The following is a 20857-nucleotide window of genomic DNA, read 5'->3' on the forward strand; positions in this document are numbered from 1 at the left end:
AAAAGTCACAGTCTTTCCAAACACACTCAGAAAACTCATCTTGCACTCACGGGCGTATCCAAACTTTTGTCCAATCAAATGCTTAAGCAATTAGATAGCCCCACCCACCATTAATCCATGACTTCCATAAAGTATCTGAAGCCCACCGCAGCTGTCTGTCTCTCTCTGGTCCTGTAGGCGTCAAACCCTTTCAGTGCGAGACATGTCAAAGAAAGTTTTCACGCTCAGACCACCTTAAGACCCACACTCGGACTCATACAGGTAAAACAAGTGCGTACGCCTTTTTTAACTTCTCAAAAAACATTTGATTTATTGGTTTCATATGAATTCATATGAATTGACTAAAGTGTTCCTGTCTGTTCTCTCTCAGGCGAGAAGCCGTTTACGTGCCGCTGGCCCAGCTGTCAGAAGAAGTTCGCCCGCTCAGATGAGCTGGTCAGGCATCACAGTATGCATCAGAGAAACATGAACAAACTACAGTCTGCTTTTTGAGACACTGTACACACACACACACACACACACACACACACACACACAGTATATAGACACACAACTACAGCGTTGATCTGGCAGCGTGAAATGCAACTGTACTGCATTATCAAAGCAAACGTTACTGAACGCATACAAATACGCACTTATATTGGAGTTTTGCCATATTTTATTTGACATGGGAACACTGTGATTTGTGTCTGGAAATGTTTTGGATCATCTCATTTTGTAAATATTTTTTTTCTTTACATATATGGACAGTTGATTGCACTGGGTATATTGTATTTTAAAATGGTAAGATGGTCAACTTGAATGAATTCCTCAATTTGGAAAATAAATTGTCGATGATTGAGACATGCCTGGTGTAAAAATCACACGCACTGTCATGCTTTTGTATATATTATTTGTCAAGTGACAGCAGTTTTTCTTAAAAAAAGTTTTTTTTAAAATAATAAACTACATTAAACAAAATTTTCAGGATGTCTTAGTCTGTGTTTTCATTCGGAGAGAACTAACCTGACATCGTCATACTCAGATTTTAGTCTGAATATTTTTACTGTTTTAGAATATTAATACTTACGCCCTCAAATGTTGTGGGCGGGGCTAAGTTCAGATGGCATCCAGGCTAGGAGGGAACAATAGAATAATTTCACACAAGTGTTAAATTATAATTTTATTCATGTATATACAGTATGTGTGAAGTTGTACAAAGAGTCCTTATATGAACATGTTTTATGCAAATGAGAACTTTTGCTGATCACAGAAATATGCAAACTGCATGAGGTTACAGTCAGCGAGGCTCATTATCCTTAAGCCAATCACTTAAGAGACTTCACCATATTTTCATATATATATTAGTGCTGGGCAACGATTAAAATGTTTAATCACGATTAATCGCAGTATGCGCAAAAATCAATAATGACAATAATGAATACAAAAGTGCTGCTAAATGAACAAAAGTGCCATAACATATAGGGTGCTTTTACAGCAGTTAAAAGTTAGTAGCAGTTACAATATTTCTTGTAAAATTAACCATTAATGTAAAAACTTAAACATTAATGGTTAATCAAAATAAATTAAATTGGTGGTATACATATATTGATTCTGTAGTAATATTCTCATCAGTGTTCTGTCAGCTTTAACACAGGCCGACTTAAATCGGCATATTTGTGATATTCACCCCAGGGCGTTATTTAATTTTATAAAGGCCATTTTTTAAAATCTTATTAAATGTTTGCATCATCTTTCATGTTAAATTCTTACATTTGATTAATAAATTCAGTTATAATAGTAAAGACACTATAGGCTGTTACCAATCAAATGAAATAATTTAAACTGCAAAAAATACAGCTGCAATAAATAATCTTATAAGATTGACGTTTTAAATAAAACATGCAATCATACTTTTAAACATAACCGCCAATAGGGGGCAGCGAGTGATCGTCTTCATGAGGGAGTCATTGAGTCGTTTATTCAAATGATTCATTCAAATCGCTGAATCATTTTTTTTTTTTTTTTTTTTTTTTTTTTTATTCATGCAAAAATATATACAGAAAATGATACATGCAATTACAGCTCACAACAAGTATAAAACAAAAAACAAACAGACAAAAAAACAAAGTATATATATATTTTTTTTAAATTAAAGTAGTTCATGCCAGGGGTAAAATTACAACAATTTAAAGTAACAAAAAGCTTCATAGGTCCTTCTTGCTTTTTTGTTTTTAATTTTCTCTAATGTAGTGCCATATTGTTTAATTTCTTTTATAAAATGTTCAAAGCTTGGCTTAGCTTTAGCCCATTTTTTCACATGAATGTGATATTTTCCAAGTAAAATAAAAAGTTGTATAAGGAAGCACATCGTACTTTTGGAATCGATATTGTCTTGTACAAAGAAAAATATTACATCATATAAATCAATTTGTATACATGTTCCAAACAATCTAGATATGAAATTAGAGACATCAAACCAAAACATTTTTGAAAATATACAATCAAAAAAAAGATGAGTTACAGATTCTTTGGCAATACCACAGAATTCACACAAGTTTTCAATATCCACATGGAAACGTTTAAGTAATTCCTTGACAGGGTAAATTCTGTGCAAAATTTTATAAGATACCTCTCTAATTTTATTATTAATAAAAAACTTGTTTGCTGTTAACCATACTCTTTTCCAATTAATATTTTCATATTTAGCAGACCAAAACACTGTTGAACAAGGCAAATAATTTGTTTTTAAAATATTTCTAATATATTTGTTACTGCATTTATCTATTATTATGTTAATATCCCCAATAAATATTGTATCACTAGAAAAACAGTTTTGAAAATCAACGTTTATAGGAGAAAATCCAGGGTTTCGTAATAGTGATACAACTCTGCCCGGGATTGCATCAAAGATAATAGCATATTCTTTTGGCTTCACAGGAATCATAAATTTATTGAGAAATTCAGAATATGTTAAAAGTAAACCTTGTTCATTAAGTAACTGACTAACAGTAAGAATTCCATTGTCATACCAAGTCTTATTAAAGATTGACTTTTTTTTGTACAAGATATCTTTGTTATTCCATATAAAGTATCGATGCGGTGAAAAATTATGTTTATATATTAATTGCCAAGCCAGCAGTGCCTGCTTATGAAAGTTTGCCAGTTTAACTGGGATTTTTTCTACCGAAAAGTTACATTTTAAAAGGAAATTAATGCCACCCACAGAGTTAAATATGTAATTTGGGAAAACATTCCATATACTATCTTTATTTTTAATAAATTCTATTAACCATTTTATCTTAAACACATTATTAAGATCTGTAAAATTTAAAACTTCAAGGCCACCAAAGTCTCTATTATTATTTAGAATATCTTTCCGTAAATAGTGTATTTTTTTCCTCCAAATGAAATCATAAAGAACCTTATCTAATTCCCTAACAACATTATTTGGAACATCTGCTGACATAGATATATAAACAGACCTTGAAATTCCTTCAGCTTTTGAAAGTAGAATACGTCCATTTAGGGACAGATCTCTCATAAGCCACATATTAAATCTGTTTTTAATTTTCTCTATAATAGGCTCAAAATTTAACCTGCTTCTTTGATTCAAATCTTTACATACCATTATCCCAAGGTATGTGATATTATCTTTAATTGGTATACCACAAATTTCTTTCAATGTACAGTCTTTAAGAGAGAATAAAGTGGACTTATTTTTATTCATTTTTAATCCAGAAATTTCAGAAAATGTTCCAATACATTTAATAACTTCTTCCAATTCATCACTATTTTTGACAAAAATTGTGGTATCATCTGCTAATTGGCTAAGTTTAATCTCTTTTCCAAACACTGAAATTCCTTGAAAATTAGCTTTTTTGATATGAACAGCCATGACCTGAGTAACCAATATGAAGAGAAAAGGTGATATAGGACATCCTTGTCTAATCCCACGCCCCATATCAAATCTCGGACAGGTACCGTGAGATAATTTGACTGAACTATTTGAACCTTTATAAAGTGTACGAATTGCTTTTTGAAAAAAATGACCAAAACCAAAGCAATCAATAACTTTGAACATAAAAGAATGTTCAATGGTGTCAAACGCTTTATAGAAATCAATAAATAATATAAAAGAATCATCTGAGACAAAGTGTCTATAATCAATTAAATCCAAAATTAACCTAATATTATTTCCAATATAACGGCCTTTAAGAAAACCTGACTGTTCTTCATCAATTATTGTATTTAAATTTTTCTTGAGTCTTTTTGCAAATATTAACGAAAATATTTTAGTATCATTATTTAACAAACTAATTGGTCTCCAATTTTCTAAATACAGTTTATCTTTGTTAGGCTTGGGTATAAGTGTAATTACCCCTTGTTTTAGTGATGCGGGCATTTCTCCCAAATCAACTGCTTCATTAAATACTGCAAGTAAAAAGGGTGACAGGTCATTACAAAAGGTTTTGTAAAACTCCCCTGTCAAGCCATCATTTCCAGGAGACTTATTTTCTTTAAGACTATTTATACAATGTGTGATTTCCTCAATATTTAATTCCTTATCACATGAATTTTTATAATCTGACGAAATCTTATTAATACTGCTTGATAAATTATTAAGAAAAAAATCTGCATCATTTAGTTGATTATTTGAACTGTACAATTTGCTATAAAATTGACTAACAAAACAAGAAATATCCTTGAGATTATCATTAACAAGTCCATTTATTATTAATTTGTTTACAGAATTTATTTCTCTATTTCTTTTTTCTAAACCAAAAAAATATTTAGTGTTTTTTTCTCCTGCTTCCATCCATTTTTGTCTAGACCTAACAAAAGCACCCCTAGCTTTCTCTTCATAAATATTATCCAGCTCATTCTGCAATGTATCAAGCTTTAATATTTCAGTGTTTGACATATTTTGGTTATTTCTACAAGTGAGGGATATTATTTCATTAATTATTTTGTTTTCATTTTCTTTTTTCTTTTTTTTGATGGCTTTTCCATACGATATTGCAAATTTCCTTATTTCAAATTTAGTTTGTTCCCACGCTGAATCATTTAGGCTAATAACCCCTCTATGCTAGTAACAACAACCGTGCTGAGTGTTGCTTTCTTTTGGAACTCTTTTCGTCGGTGAAATCATGGGTGAAATGGAACAAAAAAGGTAGTTTGGATCTAAAATTTAAGTAACTTAATATTAATTAGGCTACTTGTTTATTGATACTTGTTTATTGAACTAGGCTACACCATTCATGCTACACAATTCACGATTGCAAAGTCGACTTGTGTTATTAACAATATCATAAATCATAAATCTCAACAATTACAAAAACTCAGTTTTACCCCAGTAGGTTTCTTCTGTGAGTTTATATTGCTGATGTTCCAGTCGACGTCGGAAAAAAAAACTGCATAACGGCCGTTAAAAGTTAAGCAAACCGGCCAGGTTGCACGTGAATACACATGTAAATGGCAGATAAAAAAAAACAGACTTACATGCGGCTTGGAAGTTCCCGGTAAACTGGATATTTGTCATGCCAGAGGCTTCAGAGCTGACGACGGGTTGCAGTAAAGTGACGCTCGGCCTACTGCTTCAGTCTACCTATATGCAAATGATATGCAAACTACGCTCTACTTACTCCTCCCCTCAGACCCCGCCCCTCTCCACGCCAAAACGGTGACAGAAAGTTGAAACTGAAAATCAGTGACATTGAAAAAAAACTGACATTGTAAAAAAAACACTGTCACTGAAAAAGAGTGACACGAAGAAAAAATCTGAAGATTGTCATTGAAAAAAACTAATAAATCCCAATACAATAAAAGAATAAGATTTTAATTATTTTATTTTTTCAGTGCCAATACAACTGTTTTCAATGTAAATGTTTCAATGCCAATGTTTCCTTTTTCAGTTCTGCTTTTGTTTTCAGTGACAATTTTAATTTGTGATGCCAAATTTTAAAGTCACCATTCTGGCTCCATATACCAGAGGCAGAGATACACTCATCAATCGCTGTTTACATTGAATATAATAAAAACAACAAAAAAATCAGATTCATTCTCGCGTTTCTGGTTATTTTAATATTTCATTTGTCCCAGGCAAAGAATGTCAAGCCCTTGGCTTAGGCTACAGACAGCACTGTGTTCTCCTGTGACCAATGCTTGTCTGTGTGTGTATTCAGAGGCAGTGAGCAACGGCCTTTCAATATAATAATAAATAACTACATTAATGCGCGATAAAATAATTGTCGGCGTTAATTAATTAATGCGTTAACTTGCCCAGTCCTAATATATATATAAAAAAGAAATGATTGTAACAAAGAAAGACATATCATAAACCACAACGATGTGCCCAACGTGCTGATATAAGAGGTCATATGGAATCTTAAACAGGGCTAATTTCTATAAATGAAAAAAAAAAATGCAACAAAAGGAATAATTTCTCCCCAAAACTGGTTTGGAGCATTTATTAAAAACAGTGTACAAAAACAAAACTGCATACAAACATACACCAATGTGAATAGAAGCAAGCAGGACCTCAGACAGAGCTGAAGGCCGTAACCGAGGACGTTCTGTTCGTTCAGTGTGGAGTCTCATCCCATGTACAAATCTAATCCTCGTCCTGTTCAGCAAACACTGTATACCGCCATGGTTTGACTTCACTGCACAAAAACGGCTAATGATTGTCCTAAAATGAAGGAGCGCCCGCTCTGAAGACTGAACACATGCATAGATCAGGAAGACAGTCTGGGCTTTCAACGGCCTTCAAGTTTCTATATACAAACAGACAAAATGCTACCAAAGTTTGCATTTGCATTATTTCTTATTGCCACTATTAAACACAGAATTGTTCAAAGCTCATCAGCTGTGAAAGTTTGACTTGTTCTTGCAGGGAAAAAAAAGATGAAGAAAAGAAGAAGCAAGATCTCTTCAAGATCAAGGAATCAAAATTAAAATCTTGCTCAGACAAATGAATATATACATACACGTACATTCAAGCTCCTAGAAATCAATCGCATTTGCGTAACATTACAAATAACAGCCTAGACTAGAATAAAGTGCATTATTGCCCAGAAACACTTTGCCGTAACGGAAGGGTCTTCTCGTCTTGAGGCAGCAGGTGTTGTCGAGAGGTCAGCCGGGGTGGTCGTCGTTTTTAACCATGTATCGTCGTCATAAAATTACATCAGACGTTCCAATCAAAAGGACCGTCAGTCAGGTCCCAACATGAACCCTGATTCGCCAGTTAAAAGGAAAAGCAGTCCTTTCATTGGTTCATTCAAGAAAGGAGCTGATTGGTCGAGAGGTTTGGCGGCTGGACGGCAGCTCTCAGCGGCTCCTCACGCAGTCATCTTCATTCGTCCTATGAACAAAGAATAAATGAATGATTTTTTCCAGTCCAGGAAAGACAGGGCTTATACAGCACACTGTTGTAATGGAAACCACACAACAGAAGAATCATCTTCCATTACAACTTCTGCACACTATTTTTACCATATTTTGAGGACTATAAAGCTCTTACGGTTCAGACAACGGCGAGATTGTGTTTTGTTACTCATTTTGGAGAAACACTCGCTCCGTTGCGAAACCTAGTAAGGTACACCACCTTTTGGTCAAATTTTAAAGGCAGCGTTGCTGAAGTCTTTACAGAGAAATGTTGAGCATTGAGTAAAAGGTATTCATTAAAGGTGTTCAGATAGAGTGGAATATTCAGTGATAAACCTTTGAATGCATAGCTGTTAAAGGGATAGTTCAGCCAAAAATGAGTGGTGAGTAATTAATGACAGCATTTTCATTTTAGGGTTCAGACTGACAAAAACATTTGCATGCGGTCATTGTAACAGTTTTCTTTTGCCCAATCTCTTTTCCATCACGCTGCAAAGAAAACTGGCCAACCAATAAGAACGTTTTTGGTCAAGTGGCAGGAAAAAGCTAACTTGGTTTTGCTCATGACTATTTTGCTTAAGGGGGGGGGGGGGGGGGGGTGAAATGCTGTTTCATGCATACTGAGCTTTTTACACCTTTAAAGACTTGGATTCCCATCCTAAACATAGACAAAGTTTCAAAAACTAATGTTGGACGTTTGATGGAGTATTTCTGTGTTAAAAATACTCCTTCCGGTTTCTCACAAGTTTCGGCGAGTTTTTTTCGAGTATGGGTCTACTTGACGTTAAATAGATCGGAAGGTCCTTGTATGGGCTGTACGGGCTCTTCTCCCGGTAGGGTGCGCGCGTGCGCGTAACTAGAGGGAGAGAGAGGAAATGCACGCCGTAAACAGCAGTCTCTCAGGTGCAGATCCACTCGTCCGTGAACACATATGACGCGCCGCGCTCCACTTTATTCCTATGGGTGACGTTGAGCGACTTCAACGCTTCAGCACAGCATTCCGGGAAGACAGCGCTGCATTTGAACCAATTTGAACGCAGAAATGACGGGAAGCTTCAAGGCATCGCTTCAGTCGCGTCGCAAAGTCGATTTCCACGGTCACTGCTGTCACAGGACTTCACCAAATCATACCAAAGAAGTGTGTTTTTGACAGAGCGGTCCCAGCGATAAAGGTTCGGTCCTTGGAAGCAGCCGGTGAGTAAATCAACTTCAAATGTCTCTGCTATTGGCTACCGTCGCATGAGTAAACATCAGTAAACGATACGATCGCGTGCGTCATTCAAATGCGCTAACGGTTACTCCATTGTTGTTCTGTATAACCTTACACTATTCTGACTCTGACGTGCAAAACCGTTTTGCTTGCTACCTCTAAGGTCTAACGTTAGTCACATACAATAGTCCATAAACCAAATCATGTCCTCATAAAATGCGAGTAAAGACACACAAAGGCCCCCAAATACAGTACATACCACAGAGACGGACATCCTGATGTTGCCGTTTCTCCTGTTCAATTTATTTCAGCCTCAGATTTGATTGTGGATCATTATCTGTATTAGCTGAGATAGCGATCTCCACGCTTGAGGACGTCACCGCTTTGCGCTCGTCATTCTTTAGCTCCGCCCACACGATACGCCTCCAGGCGCTCGGTTTTTTCCGGAAAGACTCGGTACAGCCCATATTTCTTTTATAAATATGATAAAACTAAAGAGATTTCGGAGATATGAAGGATGCAATACTACTCTATAGGTACTCAAGATTGACGTGAGATTGACTGAAACTGAGTGTTTCACCCCCCCTTTAAGAAATCTCTCATCTCTGTTCTCTTCTATTTCCTGCTGTATGAAAAAACATTATAGTGAACACAACGAACCCCTCCTGTTCAAACCGCCCGCTCCAAGCGGGACTCAAACCCGGGTCGCTGACATGAGAGTCGGACGCTCTAACAACGAGGCTAAAGGCTGCAACCGCTAACGTCAGTCGCTGGAGCGTCTCTTGAGATCAGAGGAGTAAGGTTTACTACTAGCTGGCCTCCGTTATACATACACAAATCTGGAAAATGTAAATCAGGGCTTGGATTTCATTTTGGATTTCCTCCTTAGATGACTCAAATGTAATTAAAAAGAATTCCCACATTATTCTCACCTAAATGTTTGCTCACTCTGTGTATTTGTATGGAAGCTTTTTCTTGCCACAAAATAAACATTTTTAAAAGATAACTGCAACTTTAATCTCAGAATTACGAGCTGTAAAGTTGTAAAATATGATTTAAAAATGAGTTTCTTGCAATTCTGACTTTATAACTCACAACTGCAGCTTTATATCACACAATTGAGAAAAGTCAGAAATGTGAGATCTGTGGCAGAAACAAGCTTCCATATATTTGTTTTATTAAATTTATCATTTTTGAGTTTACACAGCGCAAGTAAGCTTGAAATTACAAAAAAGACATAAAAAACATTCAATATCTTAATACAATAAAATAAAAATGAAATAACGAGCGCTTTAAGGTTTTCAGATAGATCTAACAATATTCAGGCACAGGAATACATTTGAATACAGAAATAAAATAAATCAAATGTTTCATTGTATAAATGAAATGCACATGAATTCTCCCCACTATCTTTTGTTGTTTGATTAACATTATTAATGACTATTAATGACATTATTAATGAACCCAATATACCGGTACTGATTGTAATTCACACCAAAGCTGATAAATATAATGATACAAATATAGTTCTAAATATAAAAGAATAGCCCACAACACAACTATAATGATAGTTACGTACACTACGTGTATGCCCAGCCCGAGCGCATTATTTGTATAATTTAATGTGATTTCCTTTTTCCCTAGCTCTGGATTGGTTAAGCCCGGGAAGCTGGGATATAAAGCCGGAAATACAGATTGTGTTTTCTCTTGCTGCCAGTCGCCAACGCCACAAGCCGTTTCTGTCATGTTGTCTTTTACTCAGTAGTTATTCTTTTGTTTTAGAGTGGGGAGACTCATTTCCGTAGTATGAATATCTTACCTATGGTTACTGGGCTCCCCATCTCTCTTTTTCGTTTATTTTGTGTGTAAAACTTTGTTAAATAAATTAATGTTATAAAATATTCTAGCCGTGTCCCTCTTATCCTAGACATAACAACGGGGATGGTAACAATAATAACGGCACATGGAAACATCGTTGGAATTACTTTCATGAATAAAAACGCAGTTTCACTCTCTGACCGTAGGTGGCGCTTGTGGGACAGCAGAAAAACCTTTAGTTACTCCGGTACACAAAGTGCTGTGCAATTTTCAGTTGCTAACACCCGCTGGTCACAGAGAGGGCAGGAAGTCAAACAATATGTACACGCTTTTTAGACCACCTTTCAGATTCATTTAGAAGACGATTGTTGTTCCAGAAATATGTGAGTGCCAGCAGTGTTTCCGGGCACATGACCAAAAGTGCAAAATCCTATTGGTTGGCCAGTTTTCTTTACAGTGCGATGGAAATGAGAATCCTGTATTGCTGTATAACAGGGCAGCTCACTAGGTTTTGGAACAGTTACTGTAATCTGAACATTGCTGTGACTCTTTCACCCTCACACGATAACAATGAAATCACGTGTCACATAAAAATATACACGTTATCCTCTGTCACCACCACAGAGCAGCCCAGCCAATCAAAAGCAGAGCTGTAGGTGAAGACATAAAGAAAAAAAACTACTATTTTTCACCACTCTCTCTCACACATATAAACATTTAACAAAGACAAACGGTGAATACAGTGCTCAACTACACAAGACAACAGATACAGATCAACTGGACAAATACAGTAAGCTTATACAAGGCCAAACGAAACAAAACAAGACAAGAACAAAACAGCAGCTGATCCCAATTCTCTCTCTCTCTCTCACACACACACACACACACACACACACACACACACACACACACACACACACACACACACACACACACACACACACACACACACACACACACACACACACACACACACACACACACACACAAAGCTTCCTGGGGTTAAAGGCGCTGTGTTAGATGGGTGGGCGTTGACGAGGTGACATGTGGGGCACCATGCCATGCTGAGCGTTTCATGCCAAGCGACCAACCACATAAAACCCGACCTACCTGCCCACCGTCCCCAACCAATGGGCTGCTTCTGTCTACCTGTCTATCTGGAAACCAACCAATTACAGTGTCACAATGCAAAGAACAAACGTCCCCTTCACACAGTGTGACCTGTACTCAATGTACCGTGGCAGATGTTTATCAAGGCTGCTGTTATGACATTATTATATCAGATTACTTGCAAAAAGCTCCATCAGAATCTTATATAAGAATATGTTTTAGCTTCACATGATCATTGGCTTAAGAGATATAAACTCTAGGTTCTGCTCTCAGCTCACCTGCGGACAGCTGACTGTGGGACCTGCGTCGGGTGGTGGGGGTTTTAGAAGTGGAGGAGAGGGTCGAACCTGCACTGCTGGCCCTTGAGATGGGGAGGGGCACAGGGGTCACAGGAGGAGAGTCCAGCTACAGCACAAAAACAACCATTATTTTGTTATTAAAATAACTACTATTTTGTGATGAATGGATCCCTATGAATATTTTTCCCAAATACATTTTTATTGATTCCTTTTTAATGGTTACATTAAATGTTTGTAATATTTTTTTAATTTTTTATTTAAATTATTAAAAGTTTAACAAAAAGCTTAGGGTCCTAGTCCTAAAAAAAAAAAAAAAATCCCCAATTTTGAGTTTTCCATTTAATTTTTCCTGGATTATTCTGTTTTAATGGTTAAATTAAATTTTATTTATAAAAAAAAGAATGTCTAATAAATTAAAACCATGAAACATATACAATTTAACAAAGTTTAACAAAAGTGTAAATTTTAATTTTGTCCCAAATTTTATGGATTCCATTTTAATGGTTTAATGAAATTTTAATAATCAGAAAGCATGTCTAATCAACTGAATTCACAATTCAAAACAATAATAATAATAATAACAATGTATTAACTTTGACAATAATAAGGCCCTACGAAAGGTACATTTTTTTTCAGAAATTCTGTCAGAATTTTCTTAATTTTTCTGGATTTATCATTTGATACAAAAAAAACGTTGGCACGCAAATTAACTATTTAATCAATATTTTATATTAAATATTTTATATAAAAATATTAAATCTTTTTTGTTTTGCACAACTGAGGTTTACTTTTATCACAGGGCGCTATATATTCCACTTATTTCGACAAACCAAAGATGGATTTGAATTTGTTGCATATGTGAGCCCCACAGCTCAAGTTCCTACACCAATCCTATTTTCAAAATAAACGGGAGAGGAGGGAAAGTGAGACAGTGAGTGTATTGTGGCCCACTGCAGTAGCTACAGAGGAAAGGCTGTGGGTGAAGGACTGAAGACTTCTCATTCAGATCTCAAAGATGTTTTTTCCAGACATGGACATGTGAGGATGCGTGTAGCTGAGATTGTGTACCTCCACGCTGTCATGAGTTGGTGAGGAGGATGTTGAGGAGTTCTCTGTTTGGCGGCGTGAGGACGACGAGGGGCCGATCTCGACAGTCCGAACACGCTGAGCAAACTTCAGAGAGCACACCGACTCACTGACATTACTCTCTAGAGGAGACACCTGAGATAGAGAGGAACGTCACAATTTAACTTGTGTGAGAAGCTGCATCTGAGAGAATGTGAAATATAGCAAACAAAGTGTTTCACTTCTGTAAATGAACGCATTTCTCAGTTATATAATGTTGGCTCTATGTACCGGTATTGTGTACAGCGAGCAATAATATCATCATTTTCCCTTTTCATGTGGCTCTGGTTTCATCAGTAATTAAATTTTTTTAAATGAAAAGTAAAACATAATCTGAGGATGTGAACAGCTTTAAGTAGAAAGTCCTGTTGTCATCTAATAATTATGATACGGTGTGAACATCTATTAGTAAATTAAATAAGTTTTGATTTCATTTAGTCTTTACTACAACTTACGACAGTCCATTAGTCCATCATGACAAAGTTCTTTAGCATTTGAGGTGATTAGCATAAAACAACAGGAGAGTGTGAGTGTGCACAAAACTGATTAAAATACTGTGCCTGCTCATGCTGTACAGAGTACAGTCTTTATCCCATAAATCCATTACAATCCACTCAAAATGTGTGGAGATTTACAGTAAGCTTCTCTCCCACACTGAGTGCCATTATAACCCTGCTGACCCCTCTATAGCACACACCTGCACCATCATGAGGGTCTTGCTGTCTCCGCTGAGCGAGTCCTGCAGGAGGTACGTGAGCCGGGAGTTCCTGAAGGGCACGTGCGAGTGTTTGGAGCGCAGGGCGTTGATGACATCACCCAGCGCCGACAGTGATTTGTTGATACACTGAGCCTCACGCAGACGGCTGCCCTCGGCGCCGGATTTGGCAATCCGTTCTGAACCGGCCAGATCCACCAGATTTAGCTTACCTGAAATTGACAAGTGATTGTTTCGTAATTAATGCATTACATTTATAGGGCACATTCCTGGGTACTCAAAGTGCTTTACATATAGAAGGGGGGAGAAATCTCCTCAACCACAACCAATGTGAGGTATCTACCTGGATGATGCTTCGGCAGCCATATTGTGCCAGAACGTCCACCACACACCAGCTTATTGGTGGAGAGTTATGATGAAGCCAATCAGTATATGGGGATTATTAGGAGGCCATGATAGACAGAGGCCAATGGGAAAATTTGGTCAGGATGCCGGGGTTACATCCCTACTCTTTTTCCAAAGGGCATCCTGGGATTTTTAATGACCACAGAGAGTCGGGACCTCGGTTTAACATCTCATCCGAAGGACGGTGCTCTTTGTCAGTATAGTGTCCCCATCACTATACTGGGGCATTAGGACCCACACAGACCCCAGGCTGAGCGCCCCCTGCTGGCCTCACTAACACCTCTACCAGCAGACACCTGGTTTTCCCAGTTGGTCTCCCATCCAGGTACTGACCAGGCTCAGCCCTGCTTAGCTTCAGTGGGAAACCAGTCTTGGGCTACAGGGGGATACGGCTGCTGGCATATTTGCGTTTCAATTATTTGTGTGTAAGAGAAGTGTGTGTGTACCTGAGGTACGGTGGCCCGTTGAAGAGTTGAATCCCGCCACTGTGACGATGAGGAGGGCATGAGAGCGAGAGCTGTGCTCGTTTAGATTTGTGCACGCCGTTGCCCTGTTCATGTGACCCAGGTCAAACACCTGCAGGGTCAAAGGTTACAAATAACAAATTAGGCTAAAATGGGTTGAGGCTCATCTAATATGACAAGACCTTGCACTGGAGCAATGAATATTAAAAATCTTGCCGAATCCTCTCACTTTTCTAGCTATTCTTGTAGTTATTTATTAATAAAGTTATTGGTCACACAATAGAGTCCAGTTCTCATTAAATAACGATTAACTACGGCTTAATTACTACTTATTAATAGTTAGTAAGGTAGTTGTTAAGTTTAGGCATTGGGTAGGATTAAGGGATATAGAATATGGTCATGCAAAATAAGGCAATAATATGTGCTTTATAAGTACTAATAAACAACCAATATCCTAGTAATGTGCATGCTAATAAGCAACTAGTTAAAAGTGAGATTTGGACCCTAAACTAAAGTGTTACCAAGTTAGGTTTCACTTTAATTTAAGGTGTCCTTGTTTAAGTGTAATAACACAAACAATAAGTTATATTAAATCAACAACATTTACTAAGGTTAGTTGCTTGTAATTATGCATAATGTACTGGTATTACTATAGTACTGTAATTAAATTAAATGTGTAACAAGGACAATTAAAAGTGTTACCAACATTTTTACATTGTAATACTAAATAATTTGTGGTCCCACTTTATATTAAGTGTCTTTAACTACACTTAACTACAACTAAACTAAACTTAACTAAAAGTGTAGTCTTTAACTACACTTTTAACATTGTACTTCAATTTATAAATGACCTGCATGTAATTACAGCTGTGATTAATGTAATCACATCTACATTACACTGTTGACCCTTCCCTAACCTTTTAACCCACCCTTAGACCTCACCACACCACCAAACCAGTCCCTAACCATACCCATATCTCACCTCAATAGCAGCACAAGTGTTTTGCTATACATTAACACAAGTCCAAGAAATTACTTGGACTAAAGCCGGTTCTCTAGCGTTGAGTGACGACAGGAGGTTTGGATGCCGTGAGCTTTCACCTTGTTAATGTCCTCCACGCTCTCCACTGTGAACTCTGTGAGTCCTGGCACATACAGCTGTCCACTGCCGTCTGGACACATCTTTATATCCAGCTTCTCATTAGGATTGTCACCCAACAGGTTTCTAAAACAGGTCAGATAAATGCAAATTAATAAAACCAAACTAGCTGTTGTATTAGGAAGCATTGCTGAAATTCAACAACAGTTTGTTCATGTTGAAGTTGGCATAAAACTGAAGTTTTTTCCCCTTATTGTGACATGTGAGTGAAACTGCTTCTCAAACAAGAACAAAATTCAGGGTGAGAATTGGTTTTGTCCACTGGGAATTGATGGTTGGGGTTTGCTATTGGTCGATCTAAGGTGAGTGACAGGTGTTCCCGCGCTGATGCCAGTTAACGTGTTGTCAGAAAAGAAGAGAGATGTCTCTACAAGAATCAGATATTTTAATTAAAGATTACTGGGGCATATGAATTTGGGGCACAGATTAACTTTACAGAGAATCAGAACCAACGCACATCTGTTTGAGTTATACAACCCAGCAGGAGGGGAAAAGTGAGGGACAGCGTGACAAACAGACAGGGCCAGCAGACCTGGATGCGTGATATGTGATCTGATTATGTCTTACAGATGGCCCGAAAGATTTAAAATCTAATCTGATTTTACATAAGTGCTGACCAGCAGAATCTGTTATATAAGAGTGCAGAATATGCTGCAGTGACGTGTGCTCTCAGCCGTCACACTAACAGAGAACATTTCATCATCATCAAAATCTACGTCCTACTTTCACTGTGTGGTTCTACTTGTGCCTGGTTTTCTCACCGAAGTGTCTCATTGTAGATTTCCACCATGCTCACAGTGATCTTATAGTCCCAGTCAGGCTTTTTCTCAGACACTTCAGAGAAGAGCAGCCGCAGAGCACGCTGGTTAATGCCAGGGTTCTCTGGGACCCCCTACAGGACACAGAGACACGAGTGCACTACACATTAAAGTACTAACATTTGACAACCAATATGTTCCAGATGATAATCGATAAATGACTGATTTTAAAATGTAATGGTATTTAAAAAAATGATTAAATATTTTTTTTTAATGTAGCCAACACATTATAATGATGGACAGTATGAATAATTATCATCATACCAACAACAATATTAATAATAACAACAACAATAATAATAATAGCCTAATACTGGCCAATAACCAATATAGCATCGAAATACTGTTCATCCATAGACTATCACTCTTATTCAACAAGGACATTAAATAAATAAAAAATATACAGTAAAGAAATGTAATGTTAAAAAAAGATTTATATTTCAAATAAATGCTGTTTTTCCCACCTTTTTAATCAAAGAATCCTGAAAAAAATGCATCAGTTTCCACAAAAATATGAAGCAGCACAACTGCTGTCAACATTGACAGTGATGAGAAATGCTTTTTAAGCAAATCTGCATACAAGAATGATTTCTGAAGGATCCTATGACACTGAAGACTGGAGTAATGATGCTGAAAATGCAGCTTTACTATCACAGGAATAAATTACATCTTAAAATATATATTTAAATTGAAAAATTGTAAACAAAAAAAGTTTTTTTTTGATCAAATAAATACAGCCTTGGTGAGCCAAATTGACTTCTTTGAAAACCCTTAAAACAGTCCTTCCTACTGCAACTTTGATAATGTGCACTGATTATATATTTCACAAATATAAAAGGAACCGACATCACAGACAATGAGAAGAGATGTTATGCAGTTAATATACCTCCATAGTGTAGGTCTTTCCAGAGCCGGTTTGCCCGTAAGCAAAGATGCATATGTTAAAGCCATCAATACAGGAAGTGACCAGAGACTGCACTTCCTGGAACACCTGTCCAATCACAAGAGAGGAGACTGCAAATTAACTCCAGGAGGAAATACAACCATATGAGAAGCAATGAGTTCAGGAACTAACCTCCTCCTGAGTGGCCTGAGTGGTAAAGACTTTGTCAAGTTCAAAGGTCATGAGTTTGCCCCTATTAGATAAGTAGAGAACAGCATCATCATCAGGGTCAAAGGTCACTAGGTTTTTGGTGTCAGCAGCATCTGTTTCTCCAGCACACAAGGGGCGTACACGACACAACACACGAATGTTGCCTGAAAAACAAGTTAAAGTCTTCCTAGTTAGAATGTAAATGTATAGTTTAATTAAAAGAAATTTGACATTTTCCACAGATAATGCATTCCAGACACAAATCCCAGGTCTCACCTTTGAGGCGCACCAGTTCATTGTGGCATTTCTTCCTCAGGTTCATCTCCCGCTTGTACTTCCGCAGAAGTTCTTGGTTTGCACTGCTCACCTCTCCAATCACTTGACAGATCTGCAAGTCACAGAAAAAGATTAAATCTTTAGCCACGTACACACTGTAAAGTTTTACAACCACATTTAAATACAGGAATGAACAATCTTCTCTCTACACTGTAGGAATGCTTTAATGGTTGCAGACCAAAAAGCTGTATACATGTGGAATAAAACATAATCATGCCTTAAAGAAGAGTGTCTTAAGTGCTGGAAATAACAGAAGATGGGCACAGAGTGGTATTAAAACTCAGAGACATGTATAATTACACGCCCACCACAGGTGTAGTGTTCAAACTCAAAATACCTCAGTTACATCTCAGTTTAAATCGATTTTTGTGTGTGGGTTTAAGGGGTGTTAAAATAACTACAAAACATTTATATATTTATGTTTTTTGAAAATATTTAGCAAATAGATCTGTTTAAATGTGTCAGTTTGTTTTCATACTATAAAATAATATTAAGATAAATTGAAGCCATCGTTATTCAGCTGCACTGTGTACAAACTGTGGTTAGGCTGGTGTGTTTGTGTGTGCTTGTATGCGGTGGTCTCACCTCCTGCTTGGCCTCAGTGATGGCTTTCTCCAGCATGTAAGGGAAGTCCTGCACCTGTCTCTTCAGACAGTTGTAATCACAGGTGAGGGTTCTCAGGGCCGGCTGCAGGGTCAGGAGGTTCATCCGCACACCTGCACACACAGACCATCAGAGGCAGGCAGGCGCATGTGCATTCAGTCATACACATGGTGTTCATGTTCAAGATCAAAAGACAAACAGTAAACTTGATCAAATTAAACATATGAAAATTATTTAAAACATAAACACAGCCTATTTAAGAAAAAAATCTTTTTTAAGTCACAATGCAGAAAAAAAAAGATAATTCTGAACATTTTTCAGTTTTTTGTAGCAACTTTTTTGTCATTTCCAATACTCTCAAATGGTGAATCTCATCAAGGTTTTCTTCAAATTAACACACTTTTTGACTAAAAGCCCTGAGGAATGATGTTTAGTAAAAGTCTCTGTCTGATTAGTTGGGTCAGTTGCATGAAAAGGGTTAATTGACTATTTAGTTATACTTCACTAACTACATGTAATGCAAACAAGTGTTACCTATGGTATGCATTGAGGCCGAACTGTCATCTAAATGATGTCAATACATTTGAAAGATTCTAATGGGATTTGATTTATTTAAGGACAATATAATGACATTTTTTTTATTTGAGGATGAAACAGCCTGGACTTGGCCATGTTTTGTGAGCTTCACTCTAGCACACACGCACAGTTTCACCTGCTAGGTTCTCATGGACGGCCTTCATCTCGCTCTCTGCTCTGATGAAAGCTTCCTCGATCACTCTGTTTTTCTCCTCCTCCAGAGTCTGCATCTCTGCCTCTAGCTGGCCCTGAGCTCTCTCCATCTCACCCTCATACACCAGGATCTAACACACACACACACACACACACACACACACACACACACACACACACACACACACACACACACACACACACACACACACACACACACACACACACACACACACACACACACACACACACACACACACACACACACACACACACACACACACACACACACAGGTTACACTGAGGTCATAAGCTCTATTCAAACAGTAAATGTTTTACATGAAGAGTTATATATGAGGTAATTTAATTTACACATTAAAGTGTTAGTTCGCCCTAAAATGTCATCATTTACTCACCCTGGTGTTGTTCTAATGTCATATATCCTTCTTTATTTTATGGACCACAAAAGGAACATTTTTAACAATACAAAAAGTCCATATAAAAAGGTAGTGAATAGCGTAAAGCATCATGCTTTTTAAAAAAGTATCTCAGAAAGATCCCATTGCCACATCTGTCAAATATATTCCAAGTTTTCTGGGGGTATACGATACGGGTTGGAAAGAAAGAACACAAGTACTTTTTTAGGGATTTCTAGGCATGGACAAGCCAGACACACATCAAGATGGAAACTCATCATAGACAGGACTCAATCCGAGGGGCGGGATAAACGGTTGTCTTTCAAACTCCCTCTACACGGCGTGACCGCAATTGGATAGCGCTACAACCAACCAGAGCAACGAAGGTGAAGCAGAGCTAGTTGACAGATTAAACTTTCGCCGAATCCGGTCGGCAAAACTCCGAACACATCTTCCCTTTTTAAGAATGACTTCAGTGCCGTTCTTTGTTCTTTTCTCAGAGAAAAGCTTAACTCTAAGTCTTCCAGAGTCACGGTCAAAGCTGATTCGTAAGACCGCCGTTCGCCAGTTTCTGTGTTTACTAGAAGCACGCAAACGCAAATCGGCCGTCATTATGTTAAGCTCCGCCCATCAACTCTATACACGATGTGATTGGCCCGACCAGAGTTTGGCTTTTACAGCTCAGAATTGTACTGACAGTTCCTAGACGACACTCGTGGCAGATTAGATTTGCTGCCGCTAGGGTGCTTCTAGATTTCTAGGCTAGGTGTCTGCATTTCATGTCATATTTTTTATCTTGATTCCTCACAACTTTCATGAACTCGCACATCATGCAGCCGCGCACAGAAGACCAATGACTAAGGTCAAGAATTTGGTTAAATATTTAATTTATTGTATACCCTCAGAACACTTGGAATATATTCGGCAGGTGTTGCATGGGGTCATTTTGGAATATATTTTTAAAAAGCTTGATGCTGGATGCTATCCGCTGCCATTATAAGGACAAGTGAATAGGACATTTTTTGAAATGTCTCCTTTTTAGGTCCATTAAAGAAAAAAAGGGCATACAGCATTGTAAACACACCAGGGTGAGTAAACTTTATTTTAATTGAAGGGCGAACTGTCCCTTTAAAGGAGCTTTTACAATGACAGTGAGTGAATATGCAACACATTGCATGACTGGTTGATT

The 20857-nt window shown here is 37.3% G+C and overlaps 2 protein-coding genes across 12 annotated transcripts in view; one reads left to right on the plus strand and one right to left on the minus strand.

Moving 5' to 3' along the window:
* Positions 1-935, plus strand: part of wt1b (WT1 transcription factor b) — a 74202-nt gene extending 73267 nt beyond the window's left edge. For 5 of the 6 annotated variants that reach the window (XM_067419309.1, XM_067419306.1, XM_067419307.1 and 2 more), the window contains 2 exons: positions 178-270; positions 371-935. In XM_067419309.1, the coding sequence (XP_067275410.1) occupies positions 178-270; positions 371-492 (215 nt within the window). In that variant the 3' untranslated portion in view covers positions 493-935. The remainder of the gene's footprint in view (positions 1-177; positions 271-370) is intronic. The other variant, XM_067419311.1, reaches the window with a different exon arrangement.
* A 5483-nt stretch (positions 936-6418) lies between these two features.
* The window catches only part of kifc3 (kinesin family member C3), a 48313-nt gene continuing 33874 nt past the window's right edge, over positions 6419-20857 (minus strand). For 4 of the 6 annotated variants that reach the window (XM_067418967.1, XM_067418962.1, XM_067418966.1 and 1 more), the window contains 13 exons: positions 19236-19383; positions 18506-18636; positions 17861-17972; positions 17567-17748; positions 17378-17482; positions 16435-16565; positions 15616-15739; positions 14497-14626; positions 13628-13857; positions 12874-13026; positions 11785-11911; positions 11507-11545; positions 6419-7345 (listed from right to left, as the gene is read on the minus strand). In XM_067418967.1, coding sequence (XP_067275068.1) covers positions 7323-7345; positions 11507-11545; positions 11785-11911; positions 12874-13026; positions 13628-13857; positions 14497-14626; positions 15616-15739; positions 16435-16565; positions 17378-17482; positions 17567-17748; positions 17861-17972; positions 18506-18636; positions 19236-19383 — 1635 coding nt within the window. In that variant the 3' untranslated portion in view covers positions 6419-7322. Of the gene's footprint in view, positions 7346-11506; positions 11554-11784; positions 11912-12873; positions 13027-13627; positions 13858-14496; positions 14627-15615; positions 15740-16434; positions 16566-17377; positions 17483-17566; positions 17749-17860; positions 17973-18505; positions 18637-19235; positions 19384-20857 lie in introns of all 6 variants that reach the window. The other 2 variants (XM_067418964.1, XM_067418965.1) reach the window with 2 other exon arrangements.

This window comes from Pseudorasbora parva, chromosome 16 (genome assembly GCF_024679245.1).
Source record: "Pseudorasbora parva isolate DD20220531a chromosome 16, ASM2467924v1, whole genome shotgun sequence".
In the NCBI taxonomy this organism is placed as follows: domain Eukaryota; kingdom Metazoa; phylum Chordata; class Actinopteri; order Cypriniformes; family Gobionidae; genus Pseudorasbora; species Pseudorasbora parva.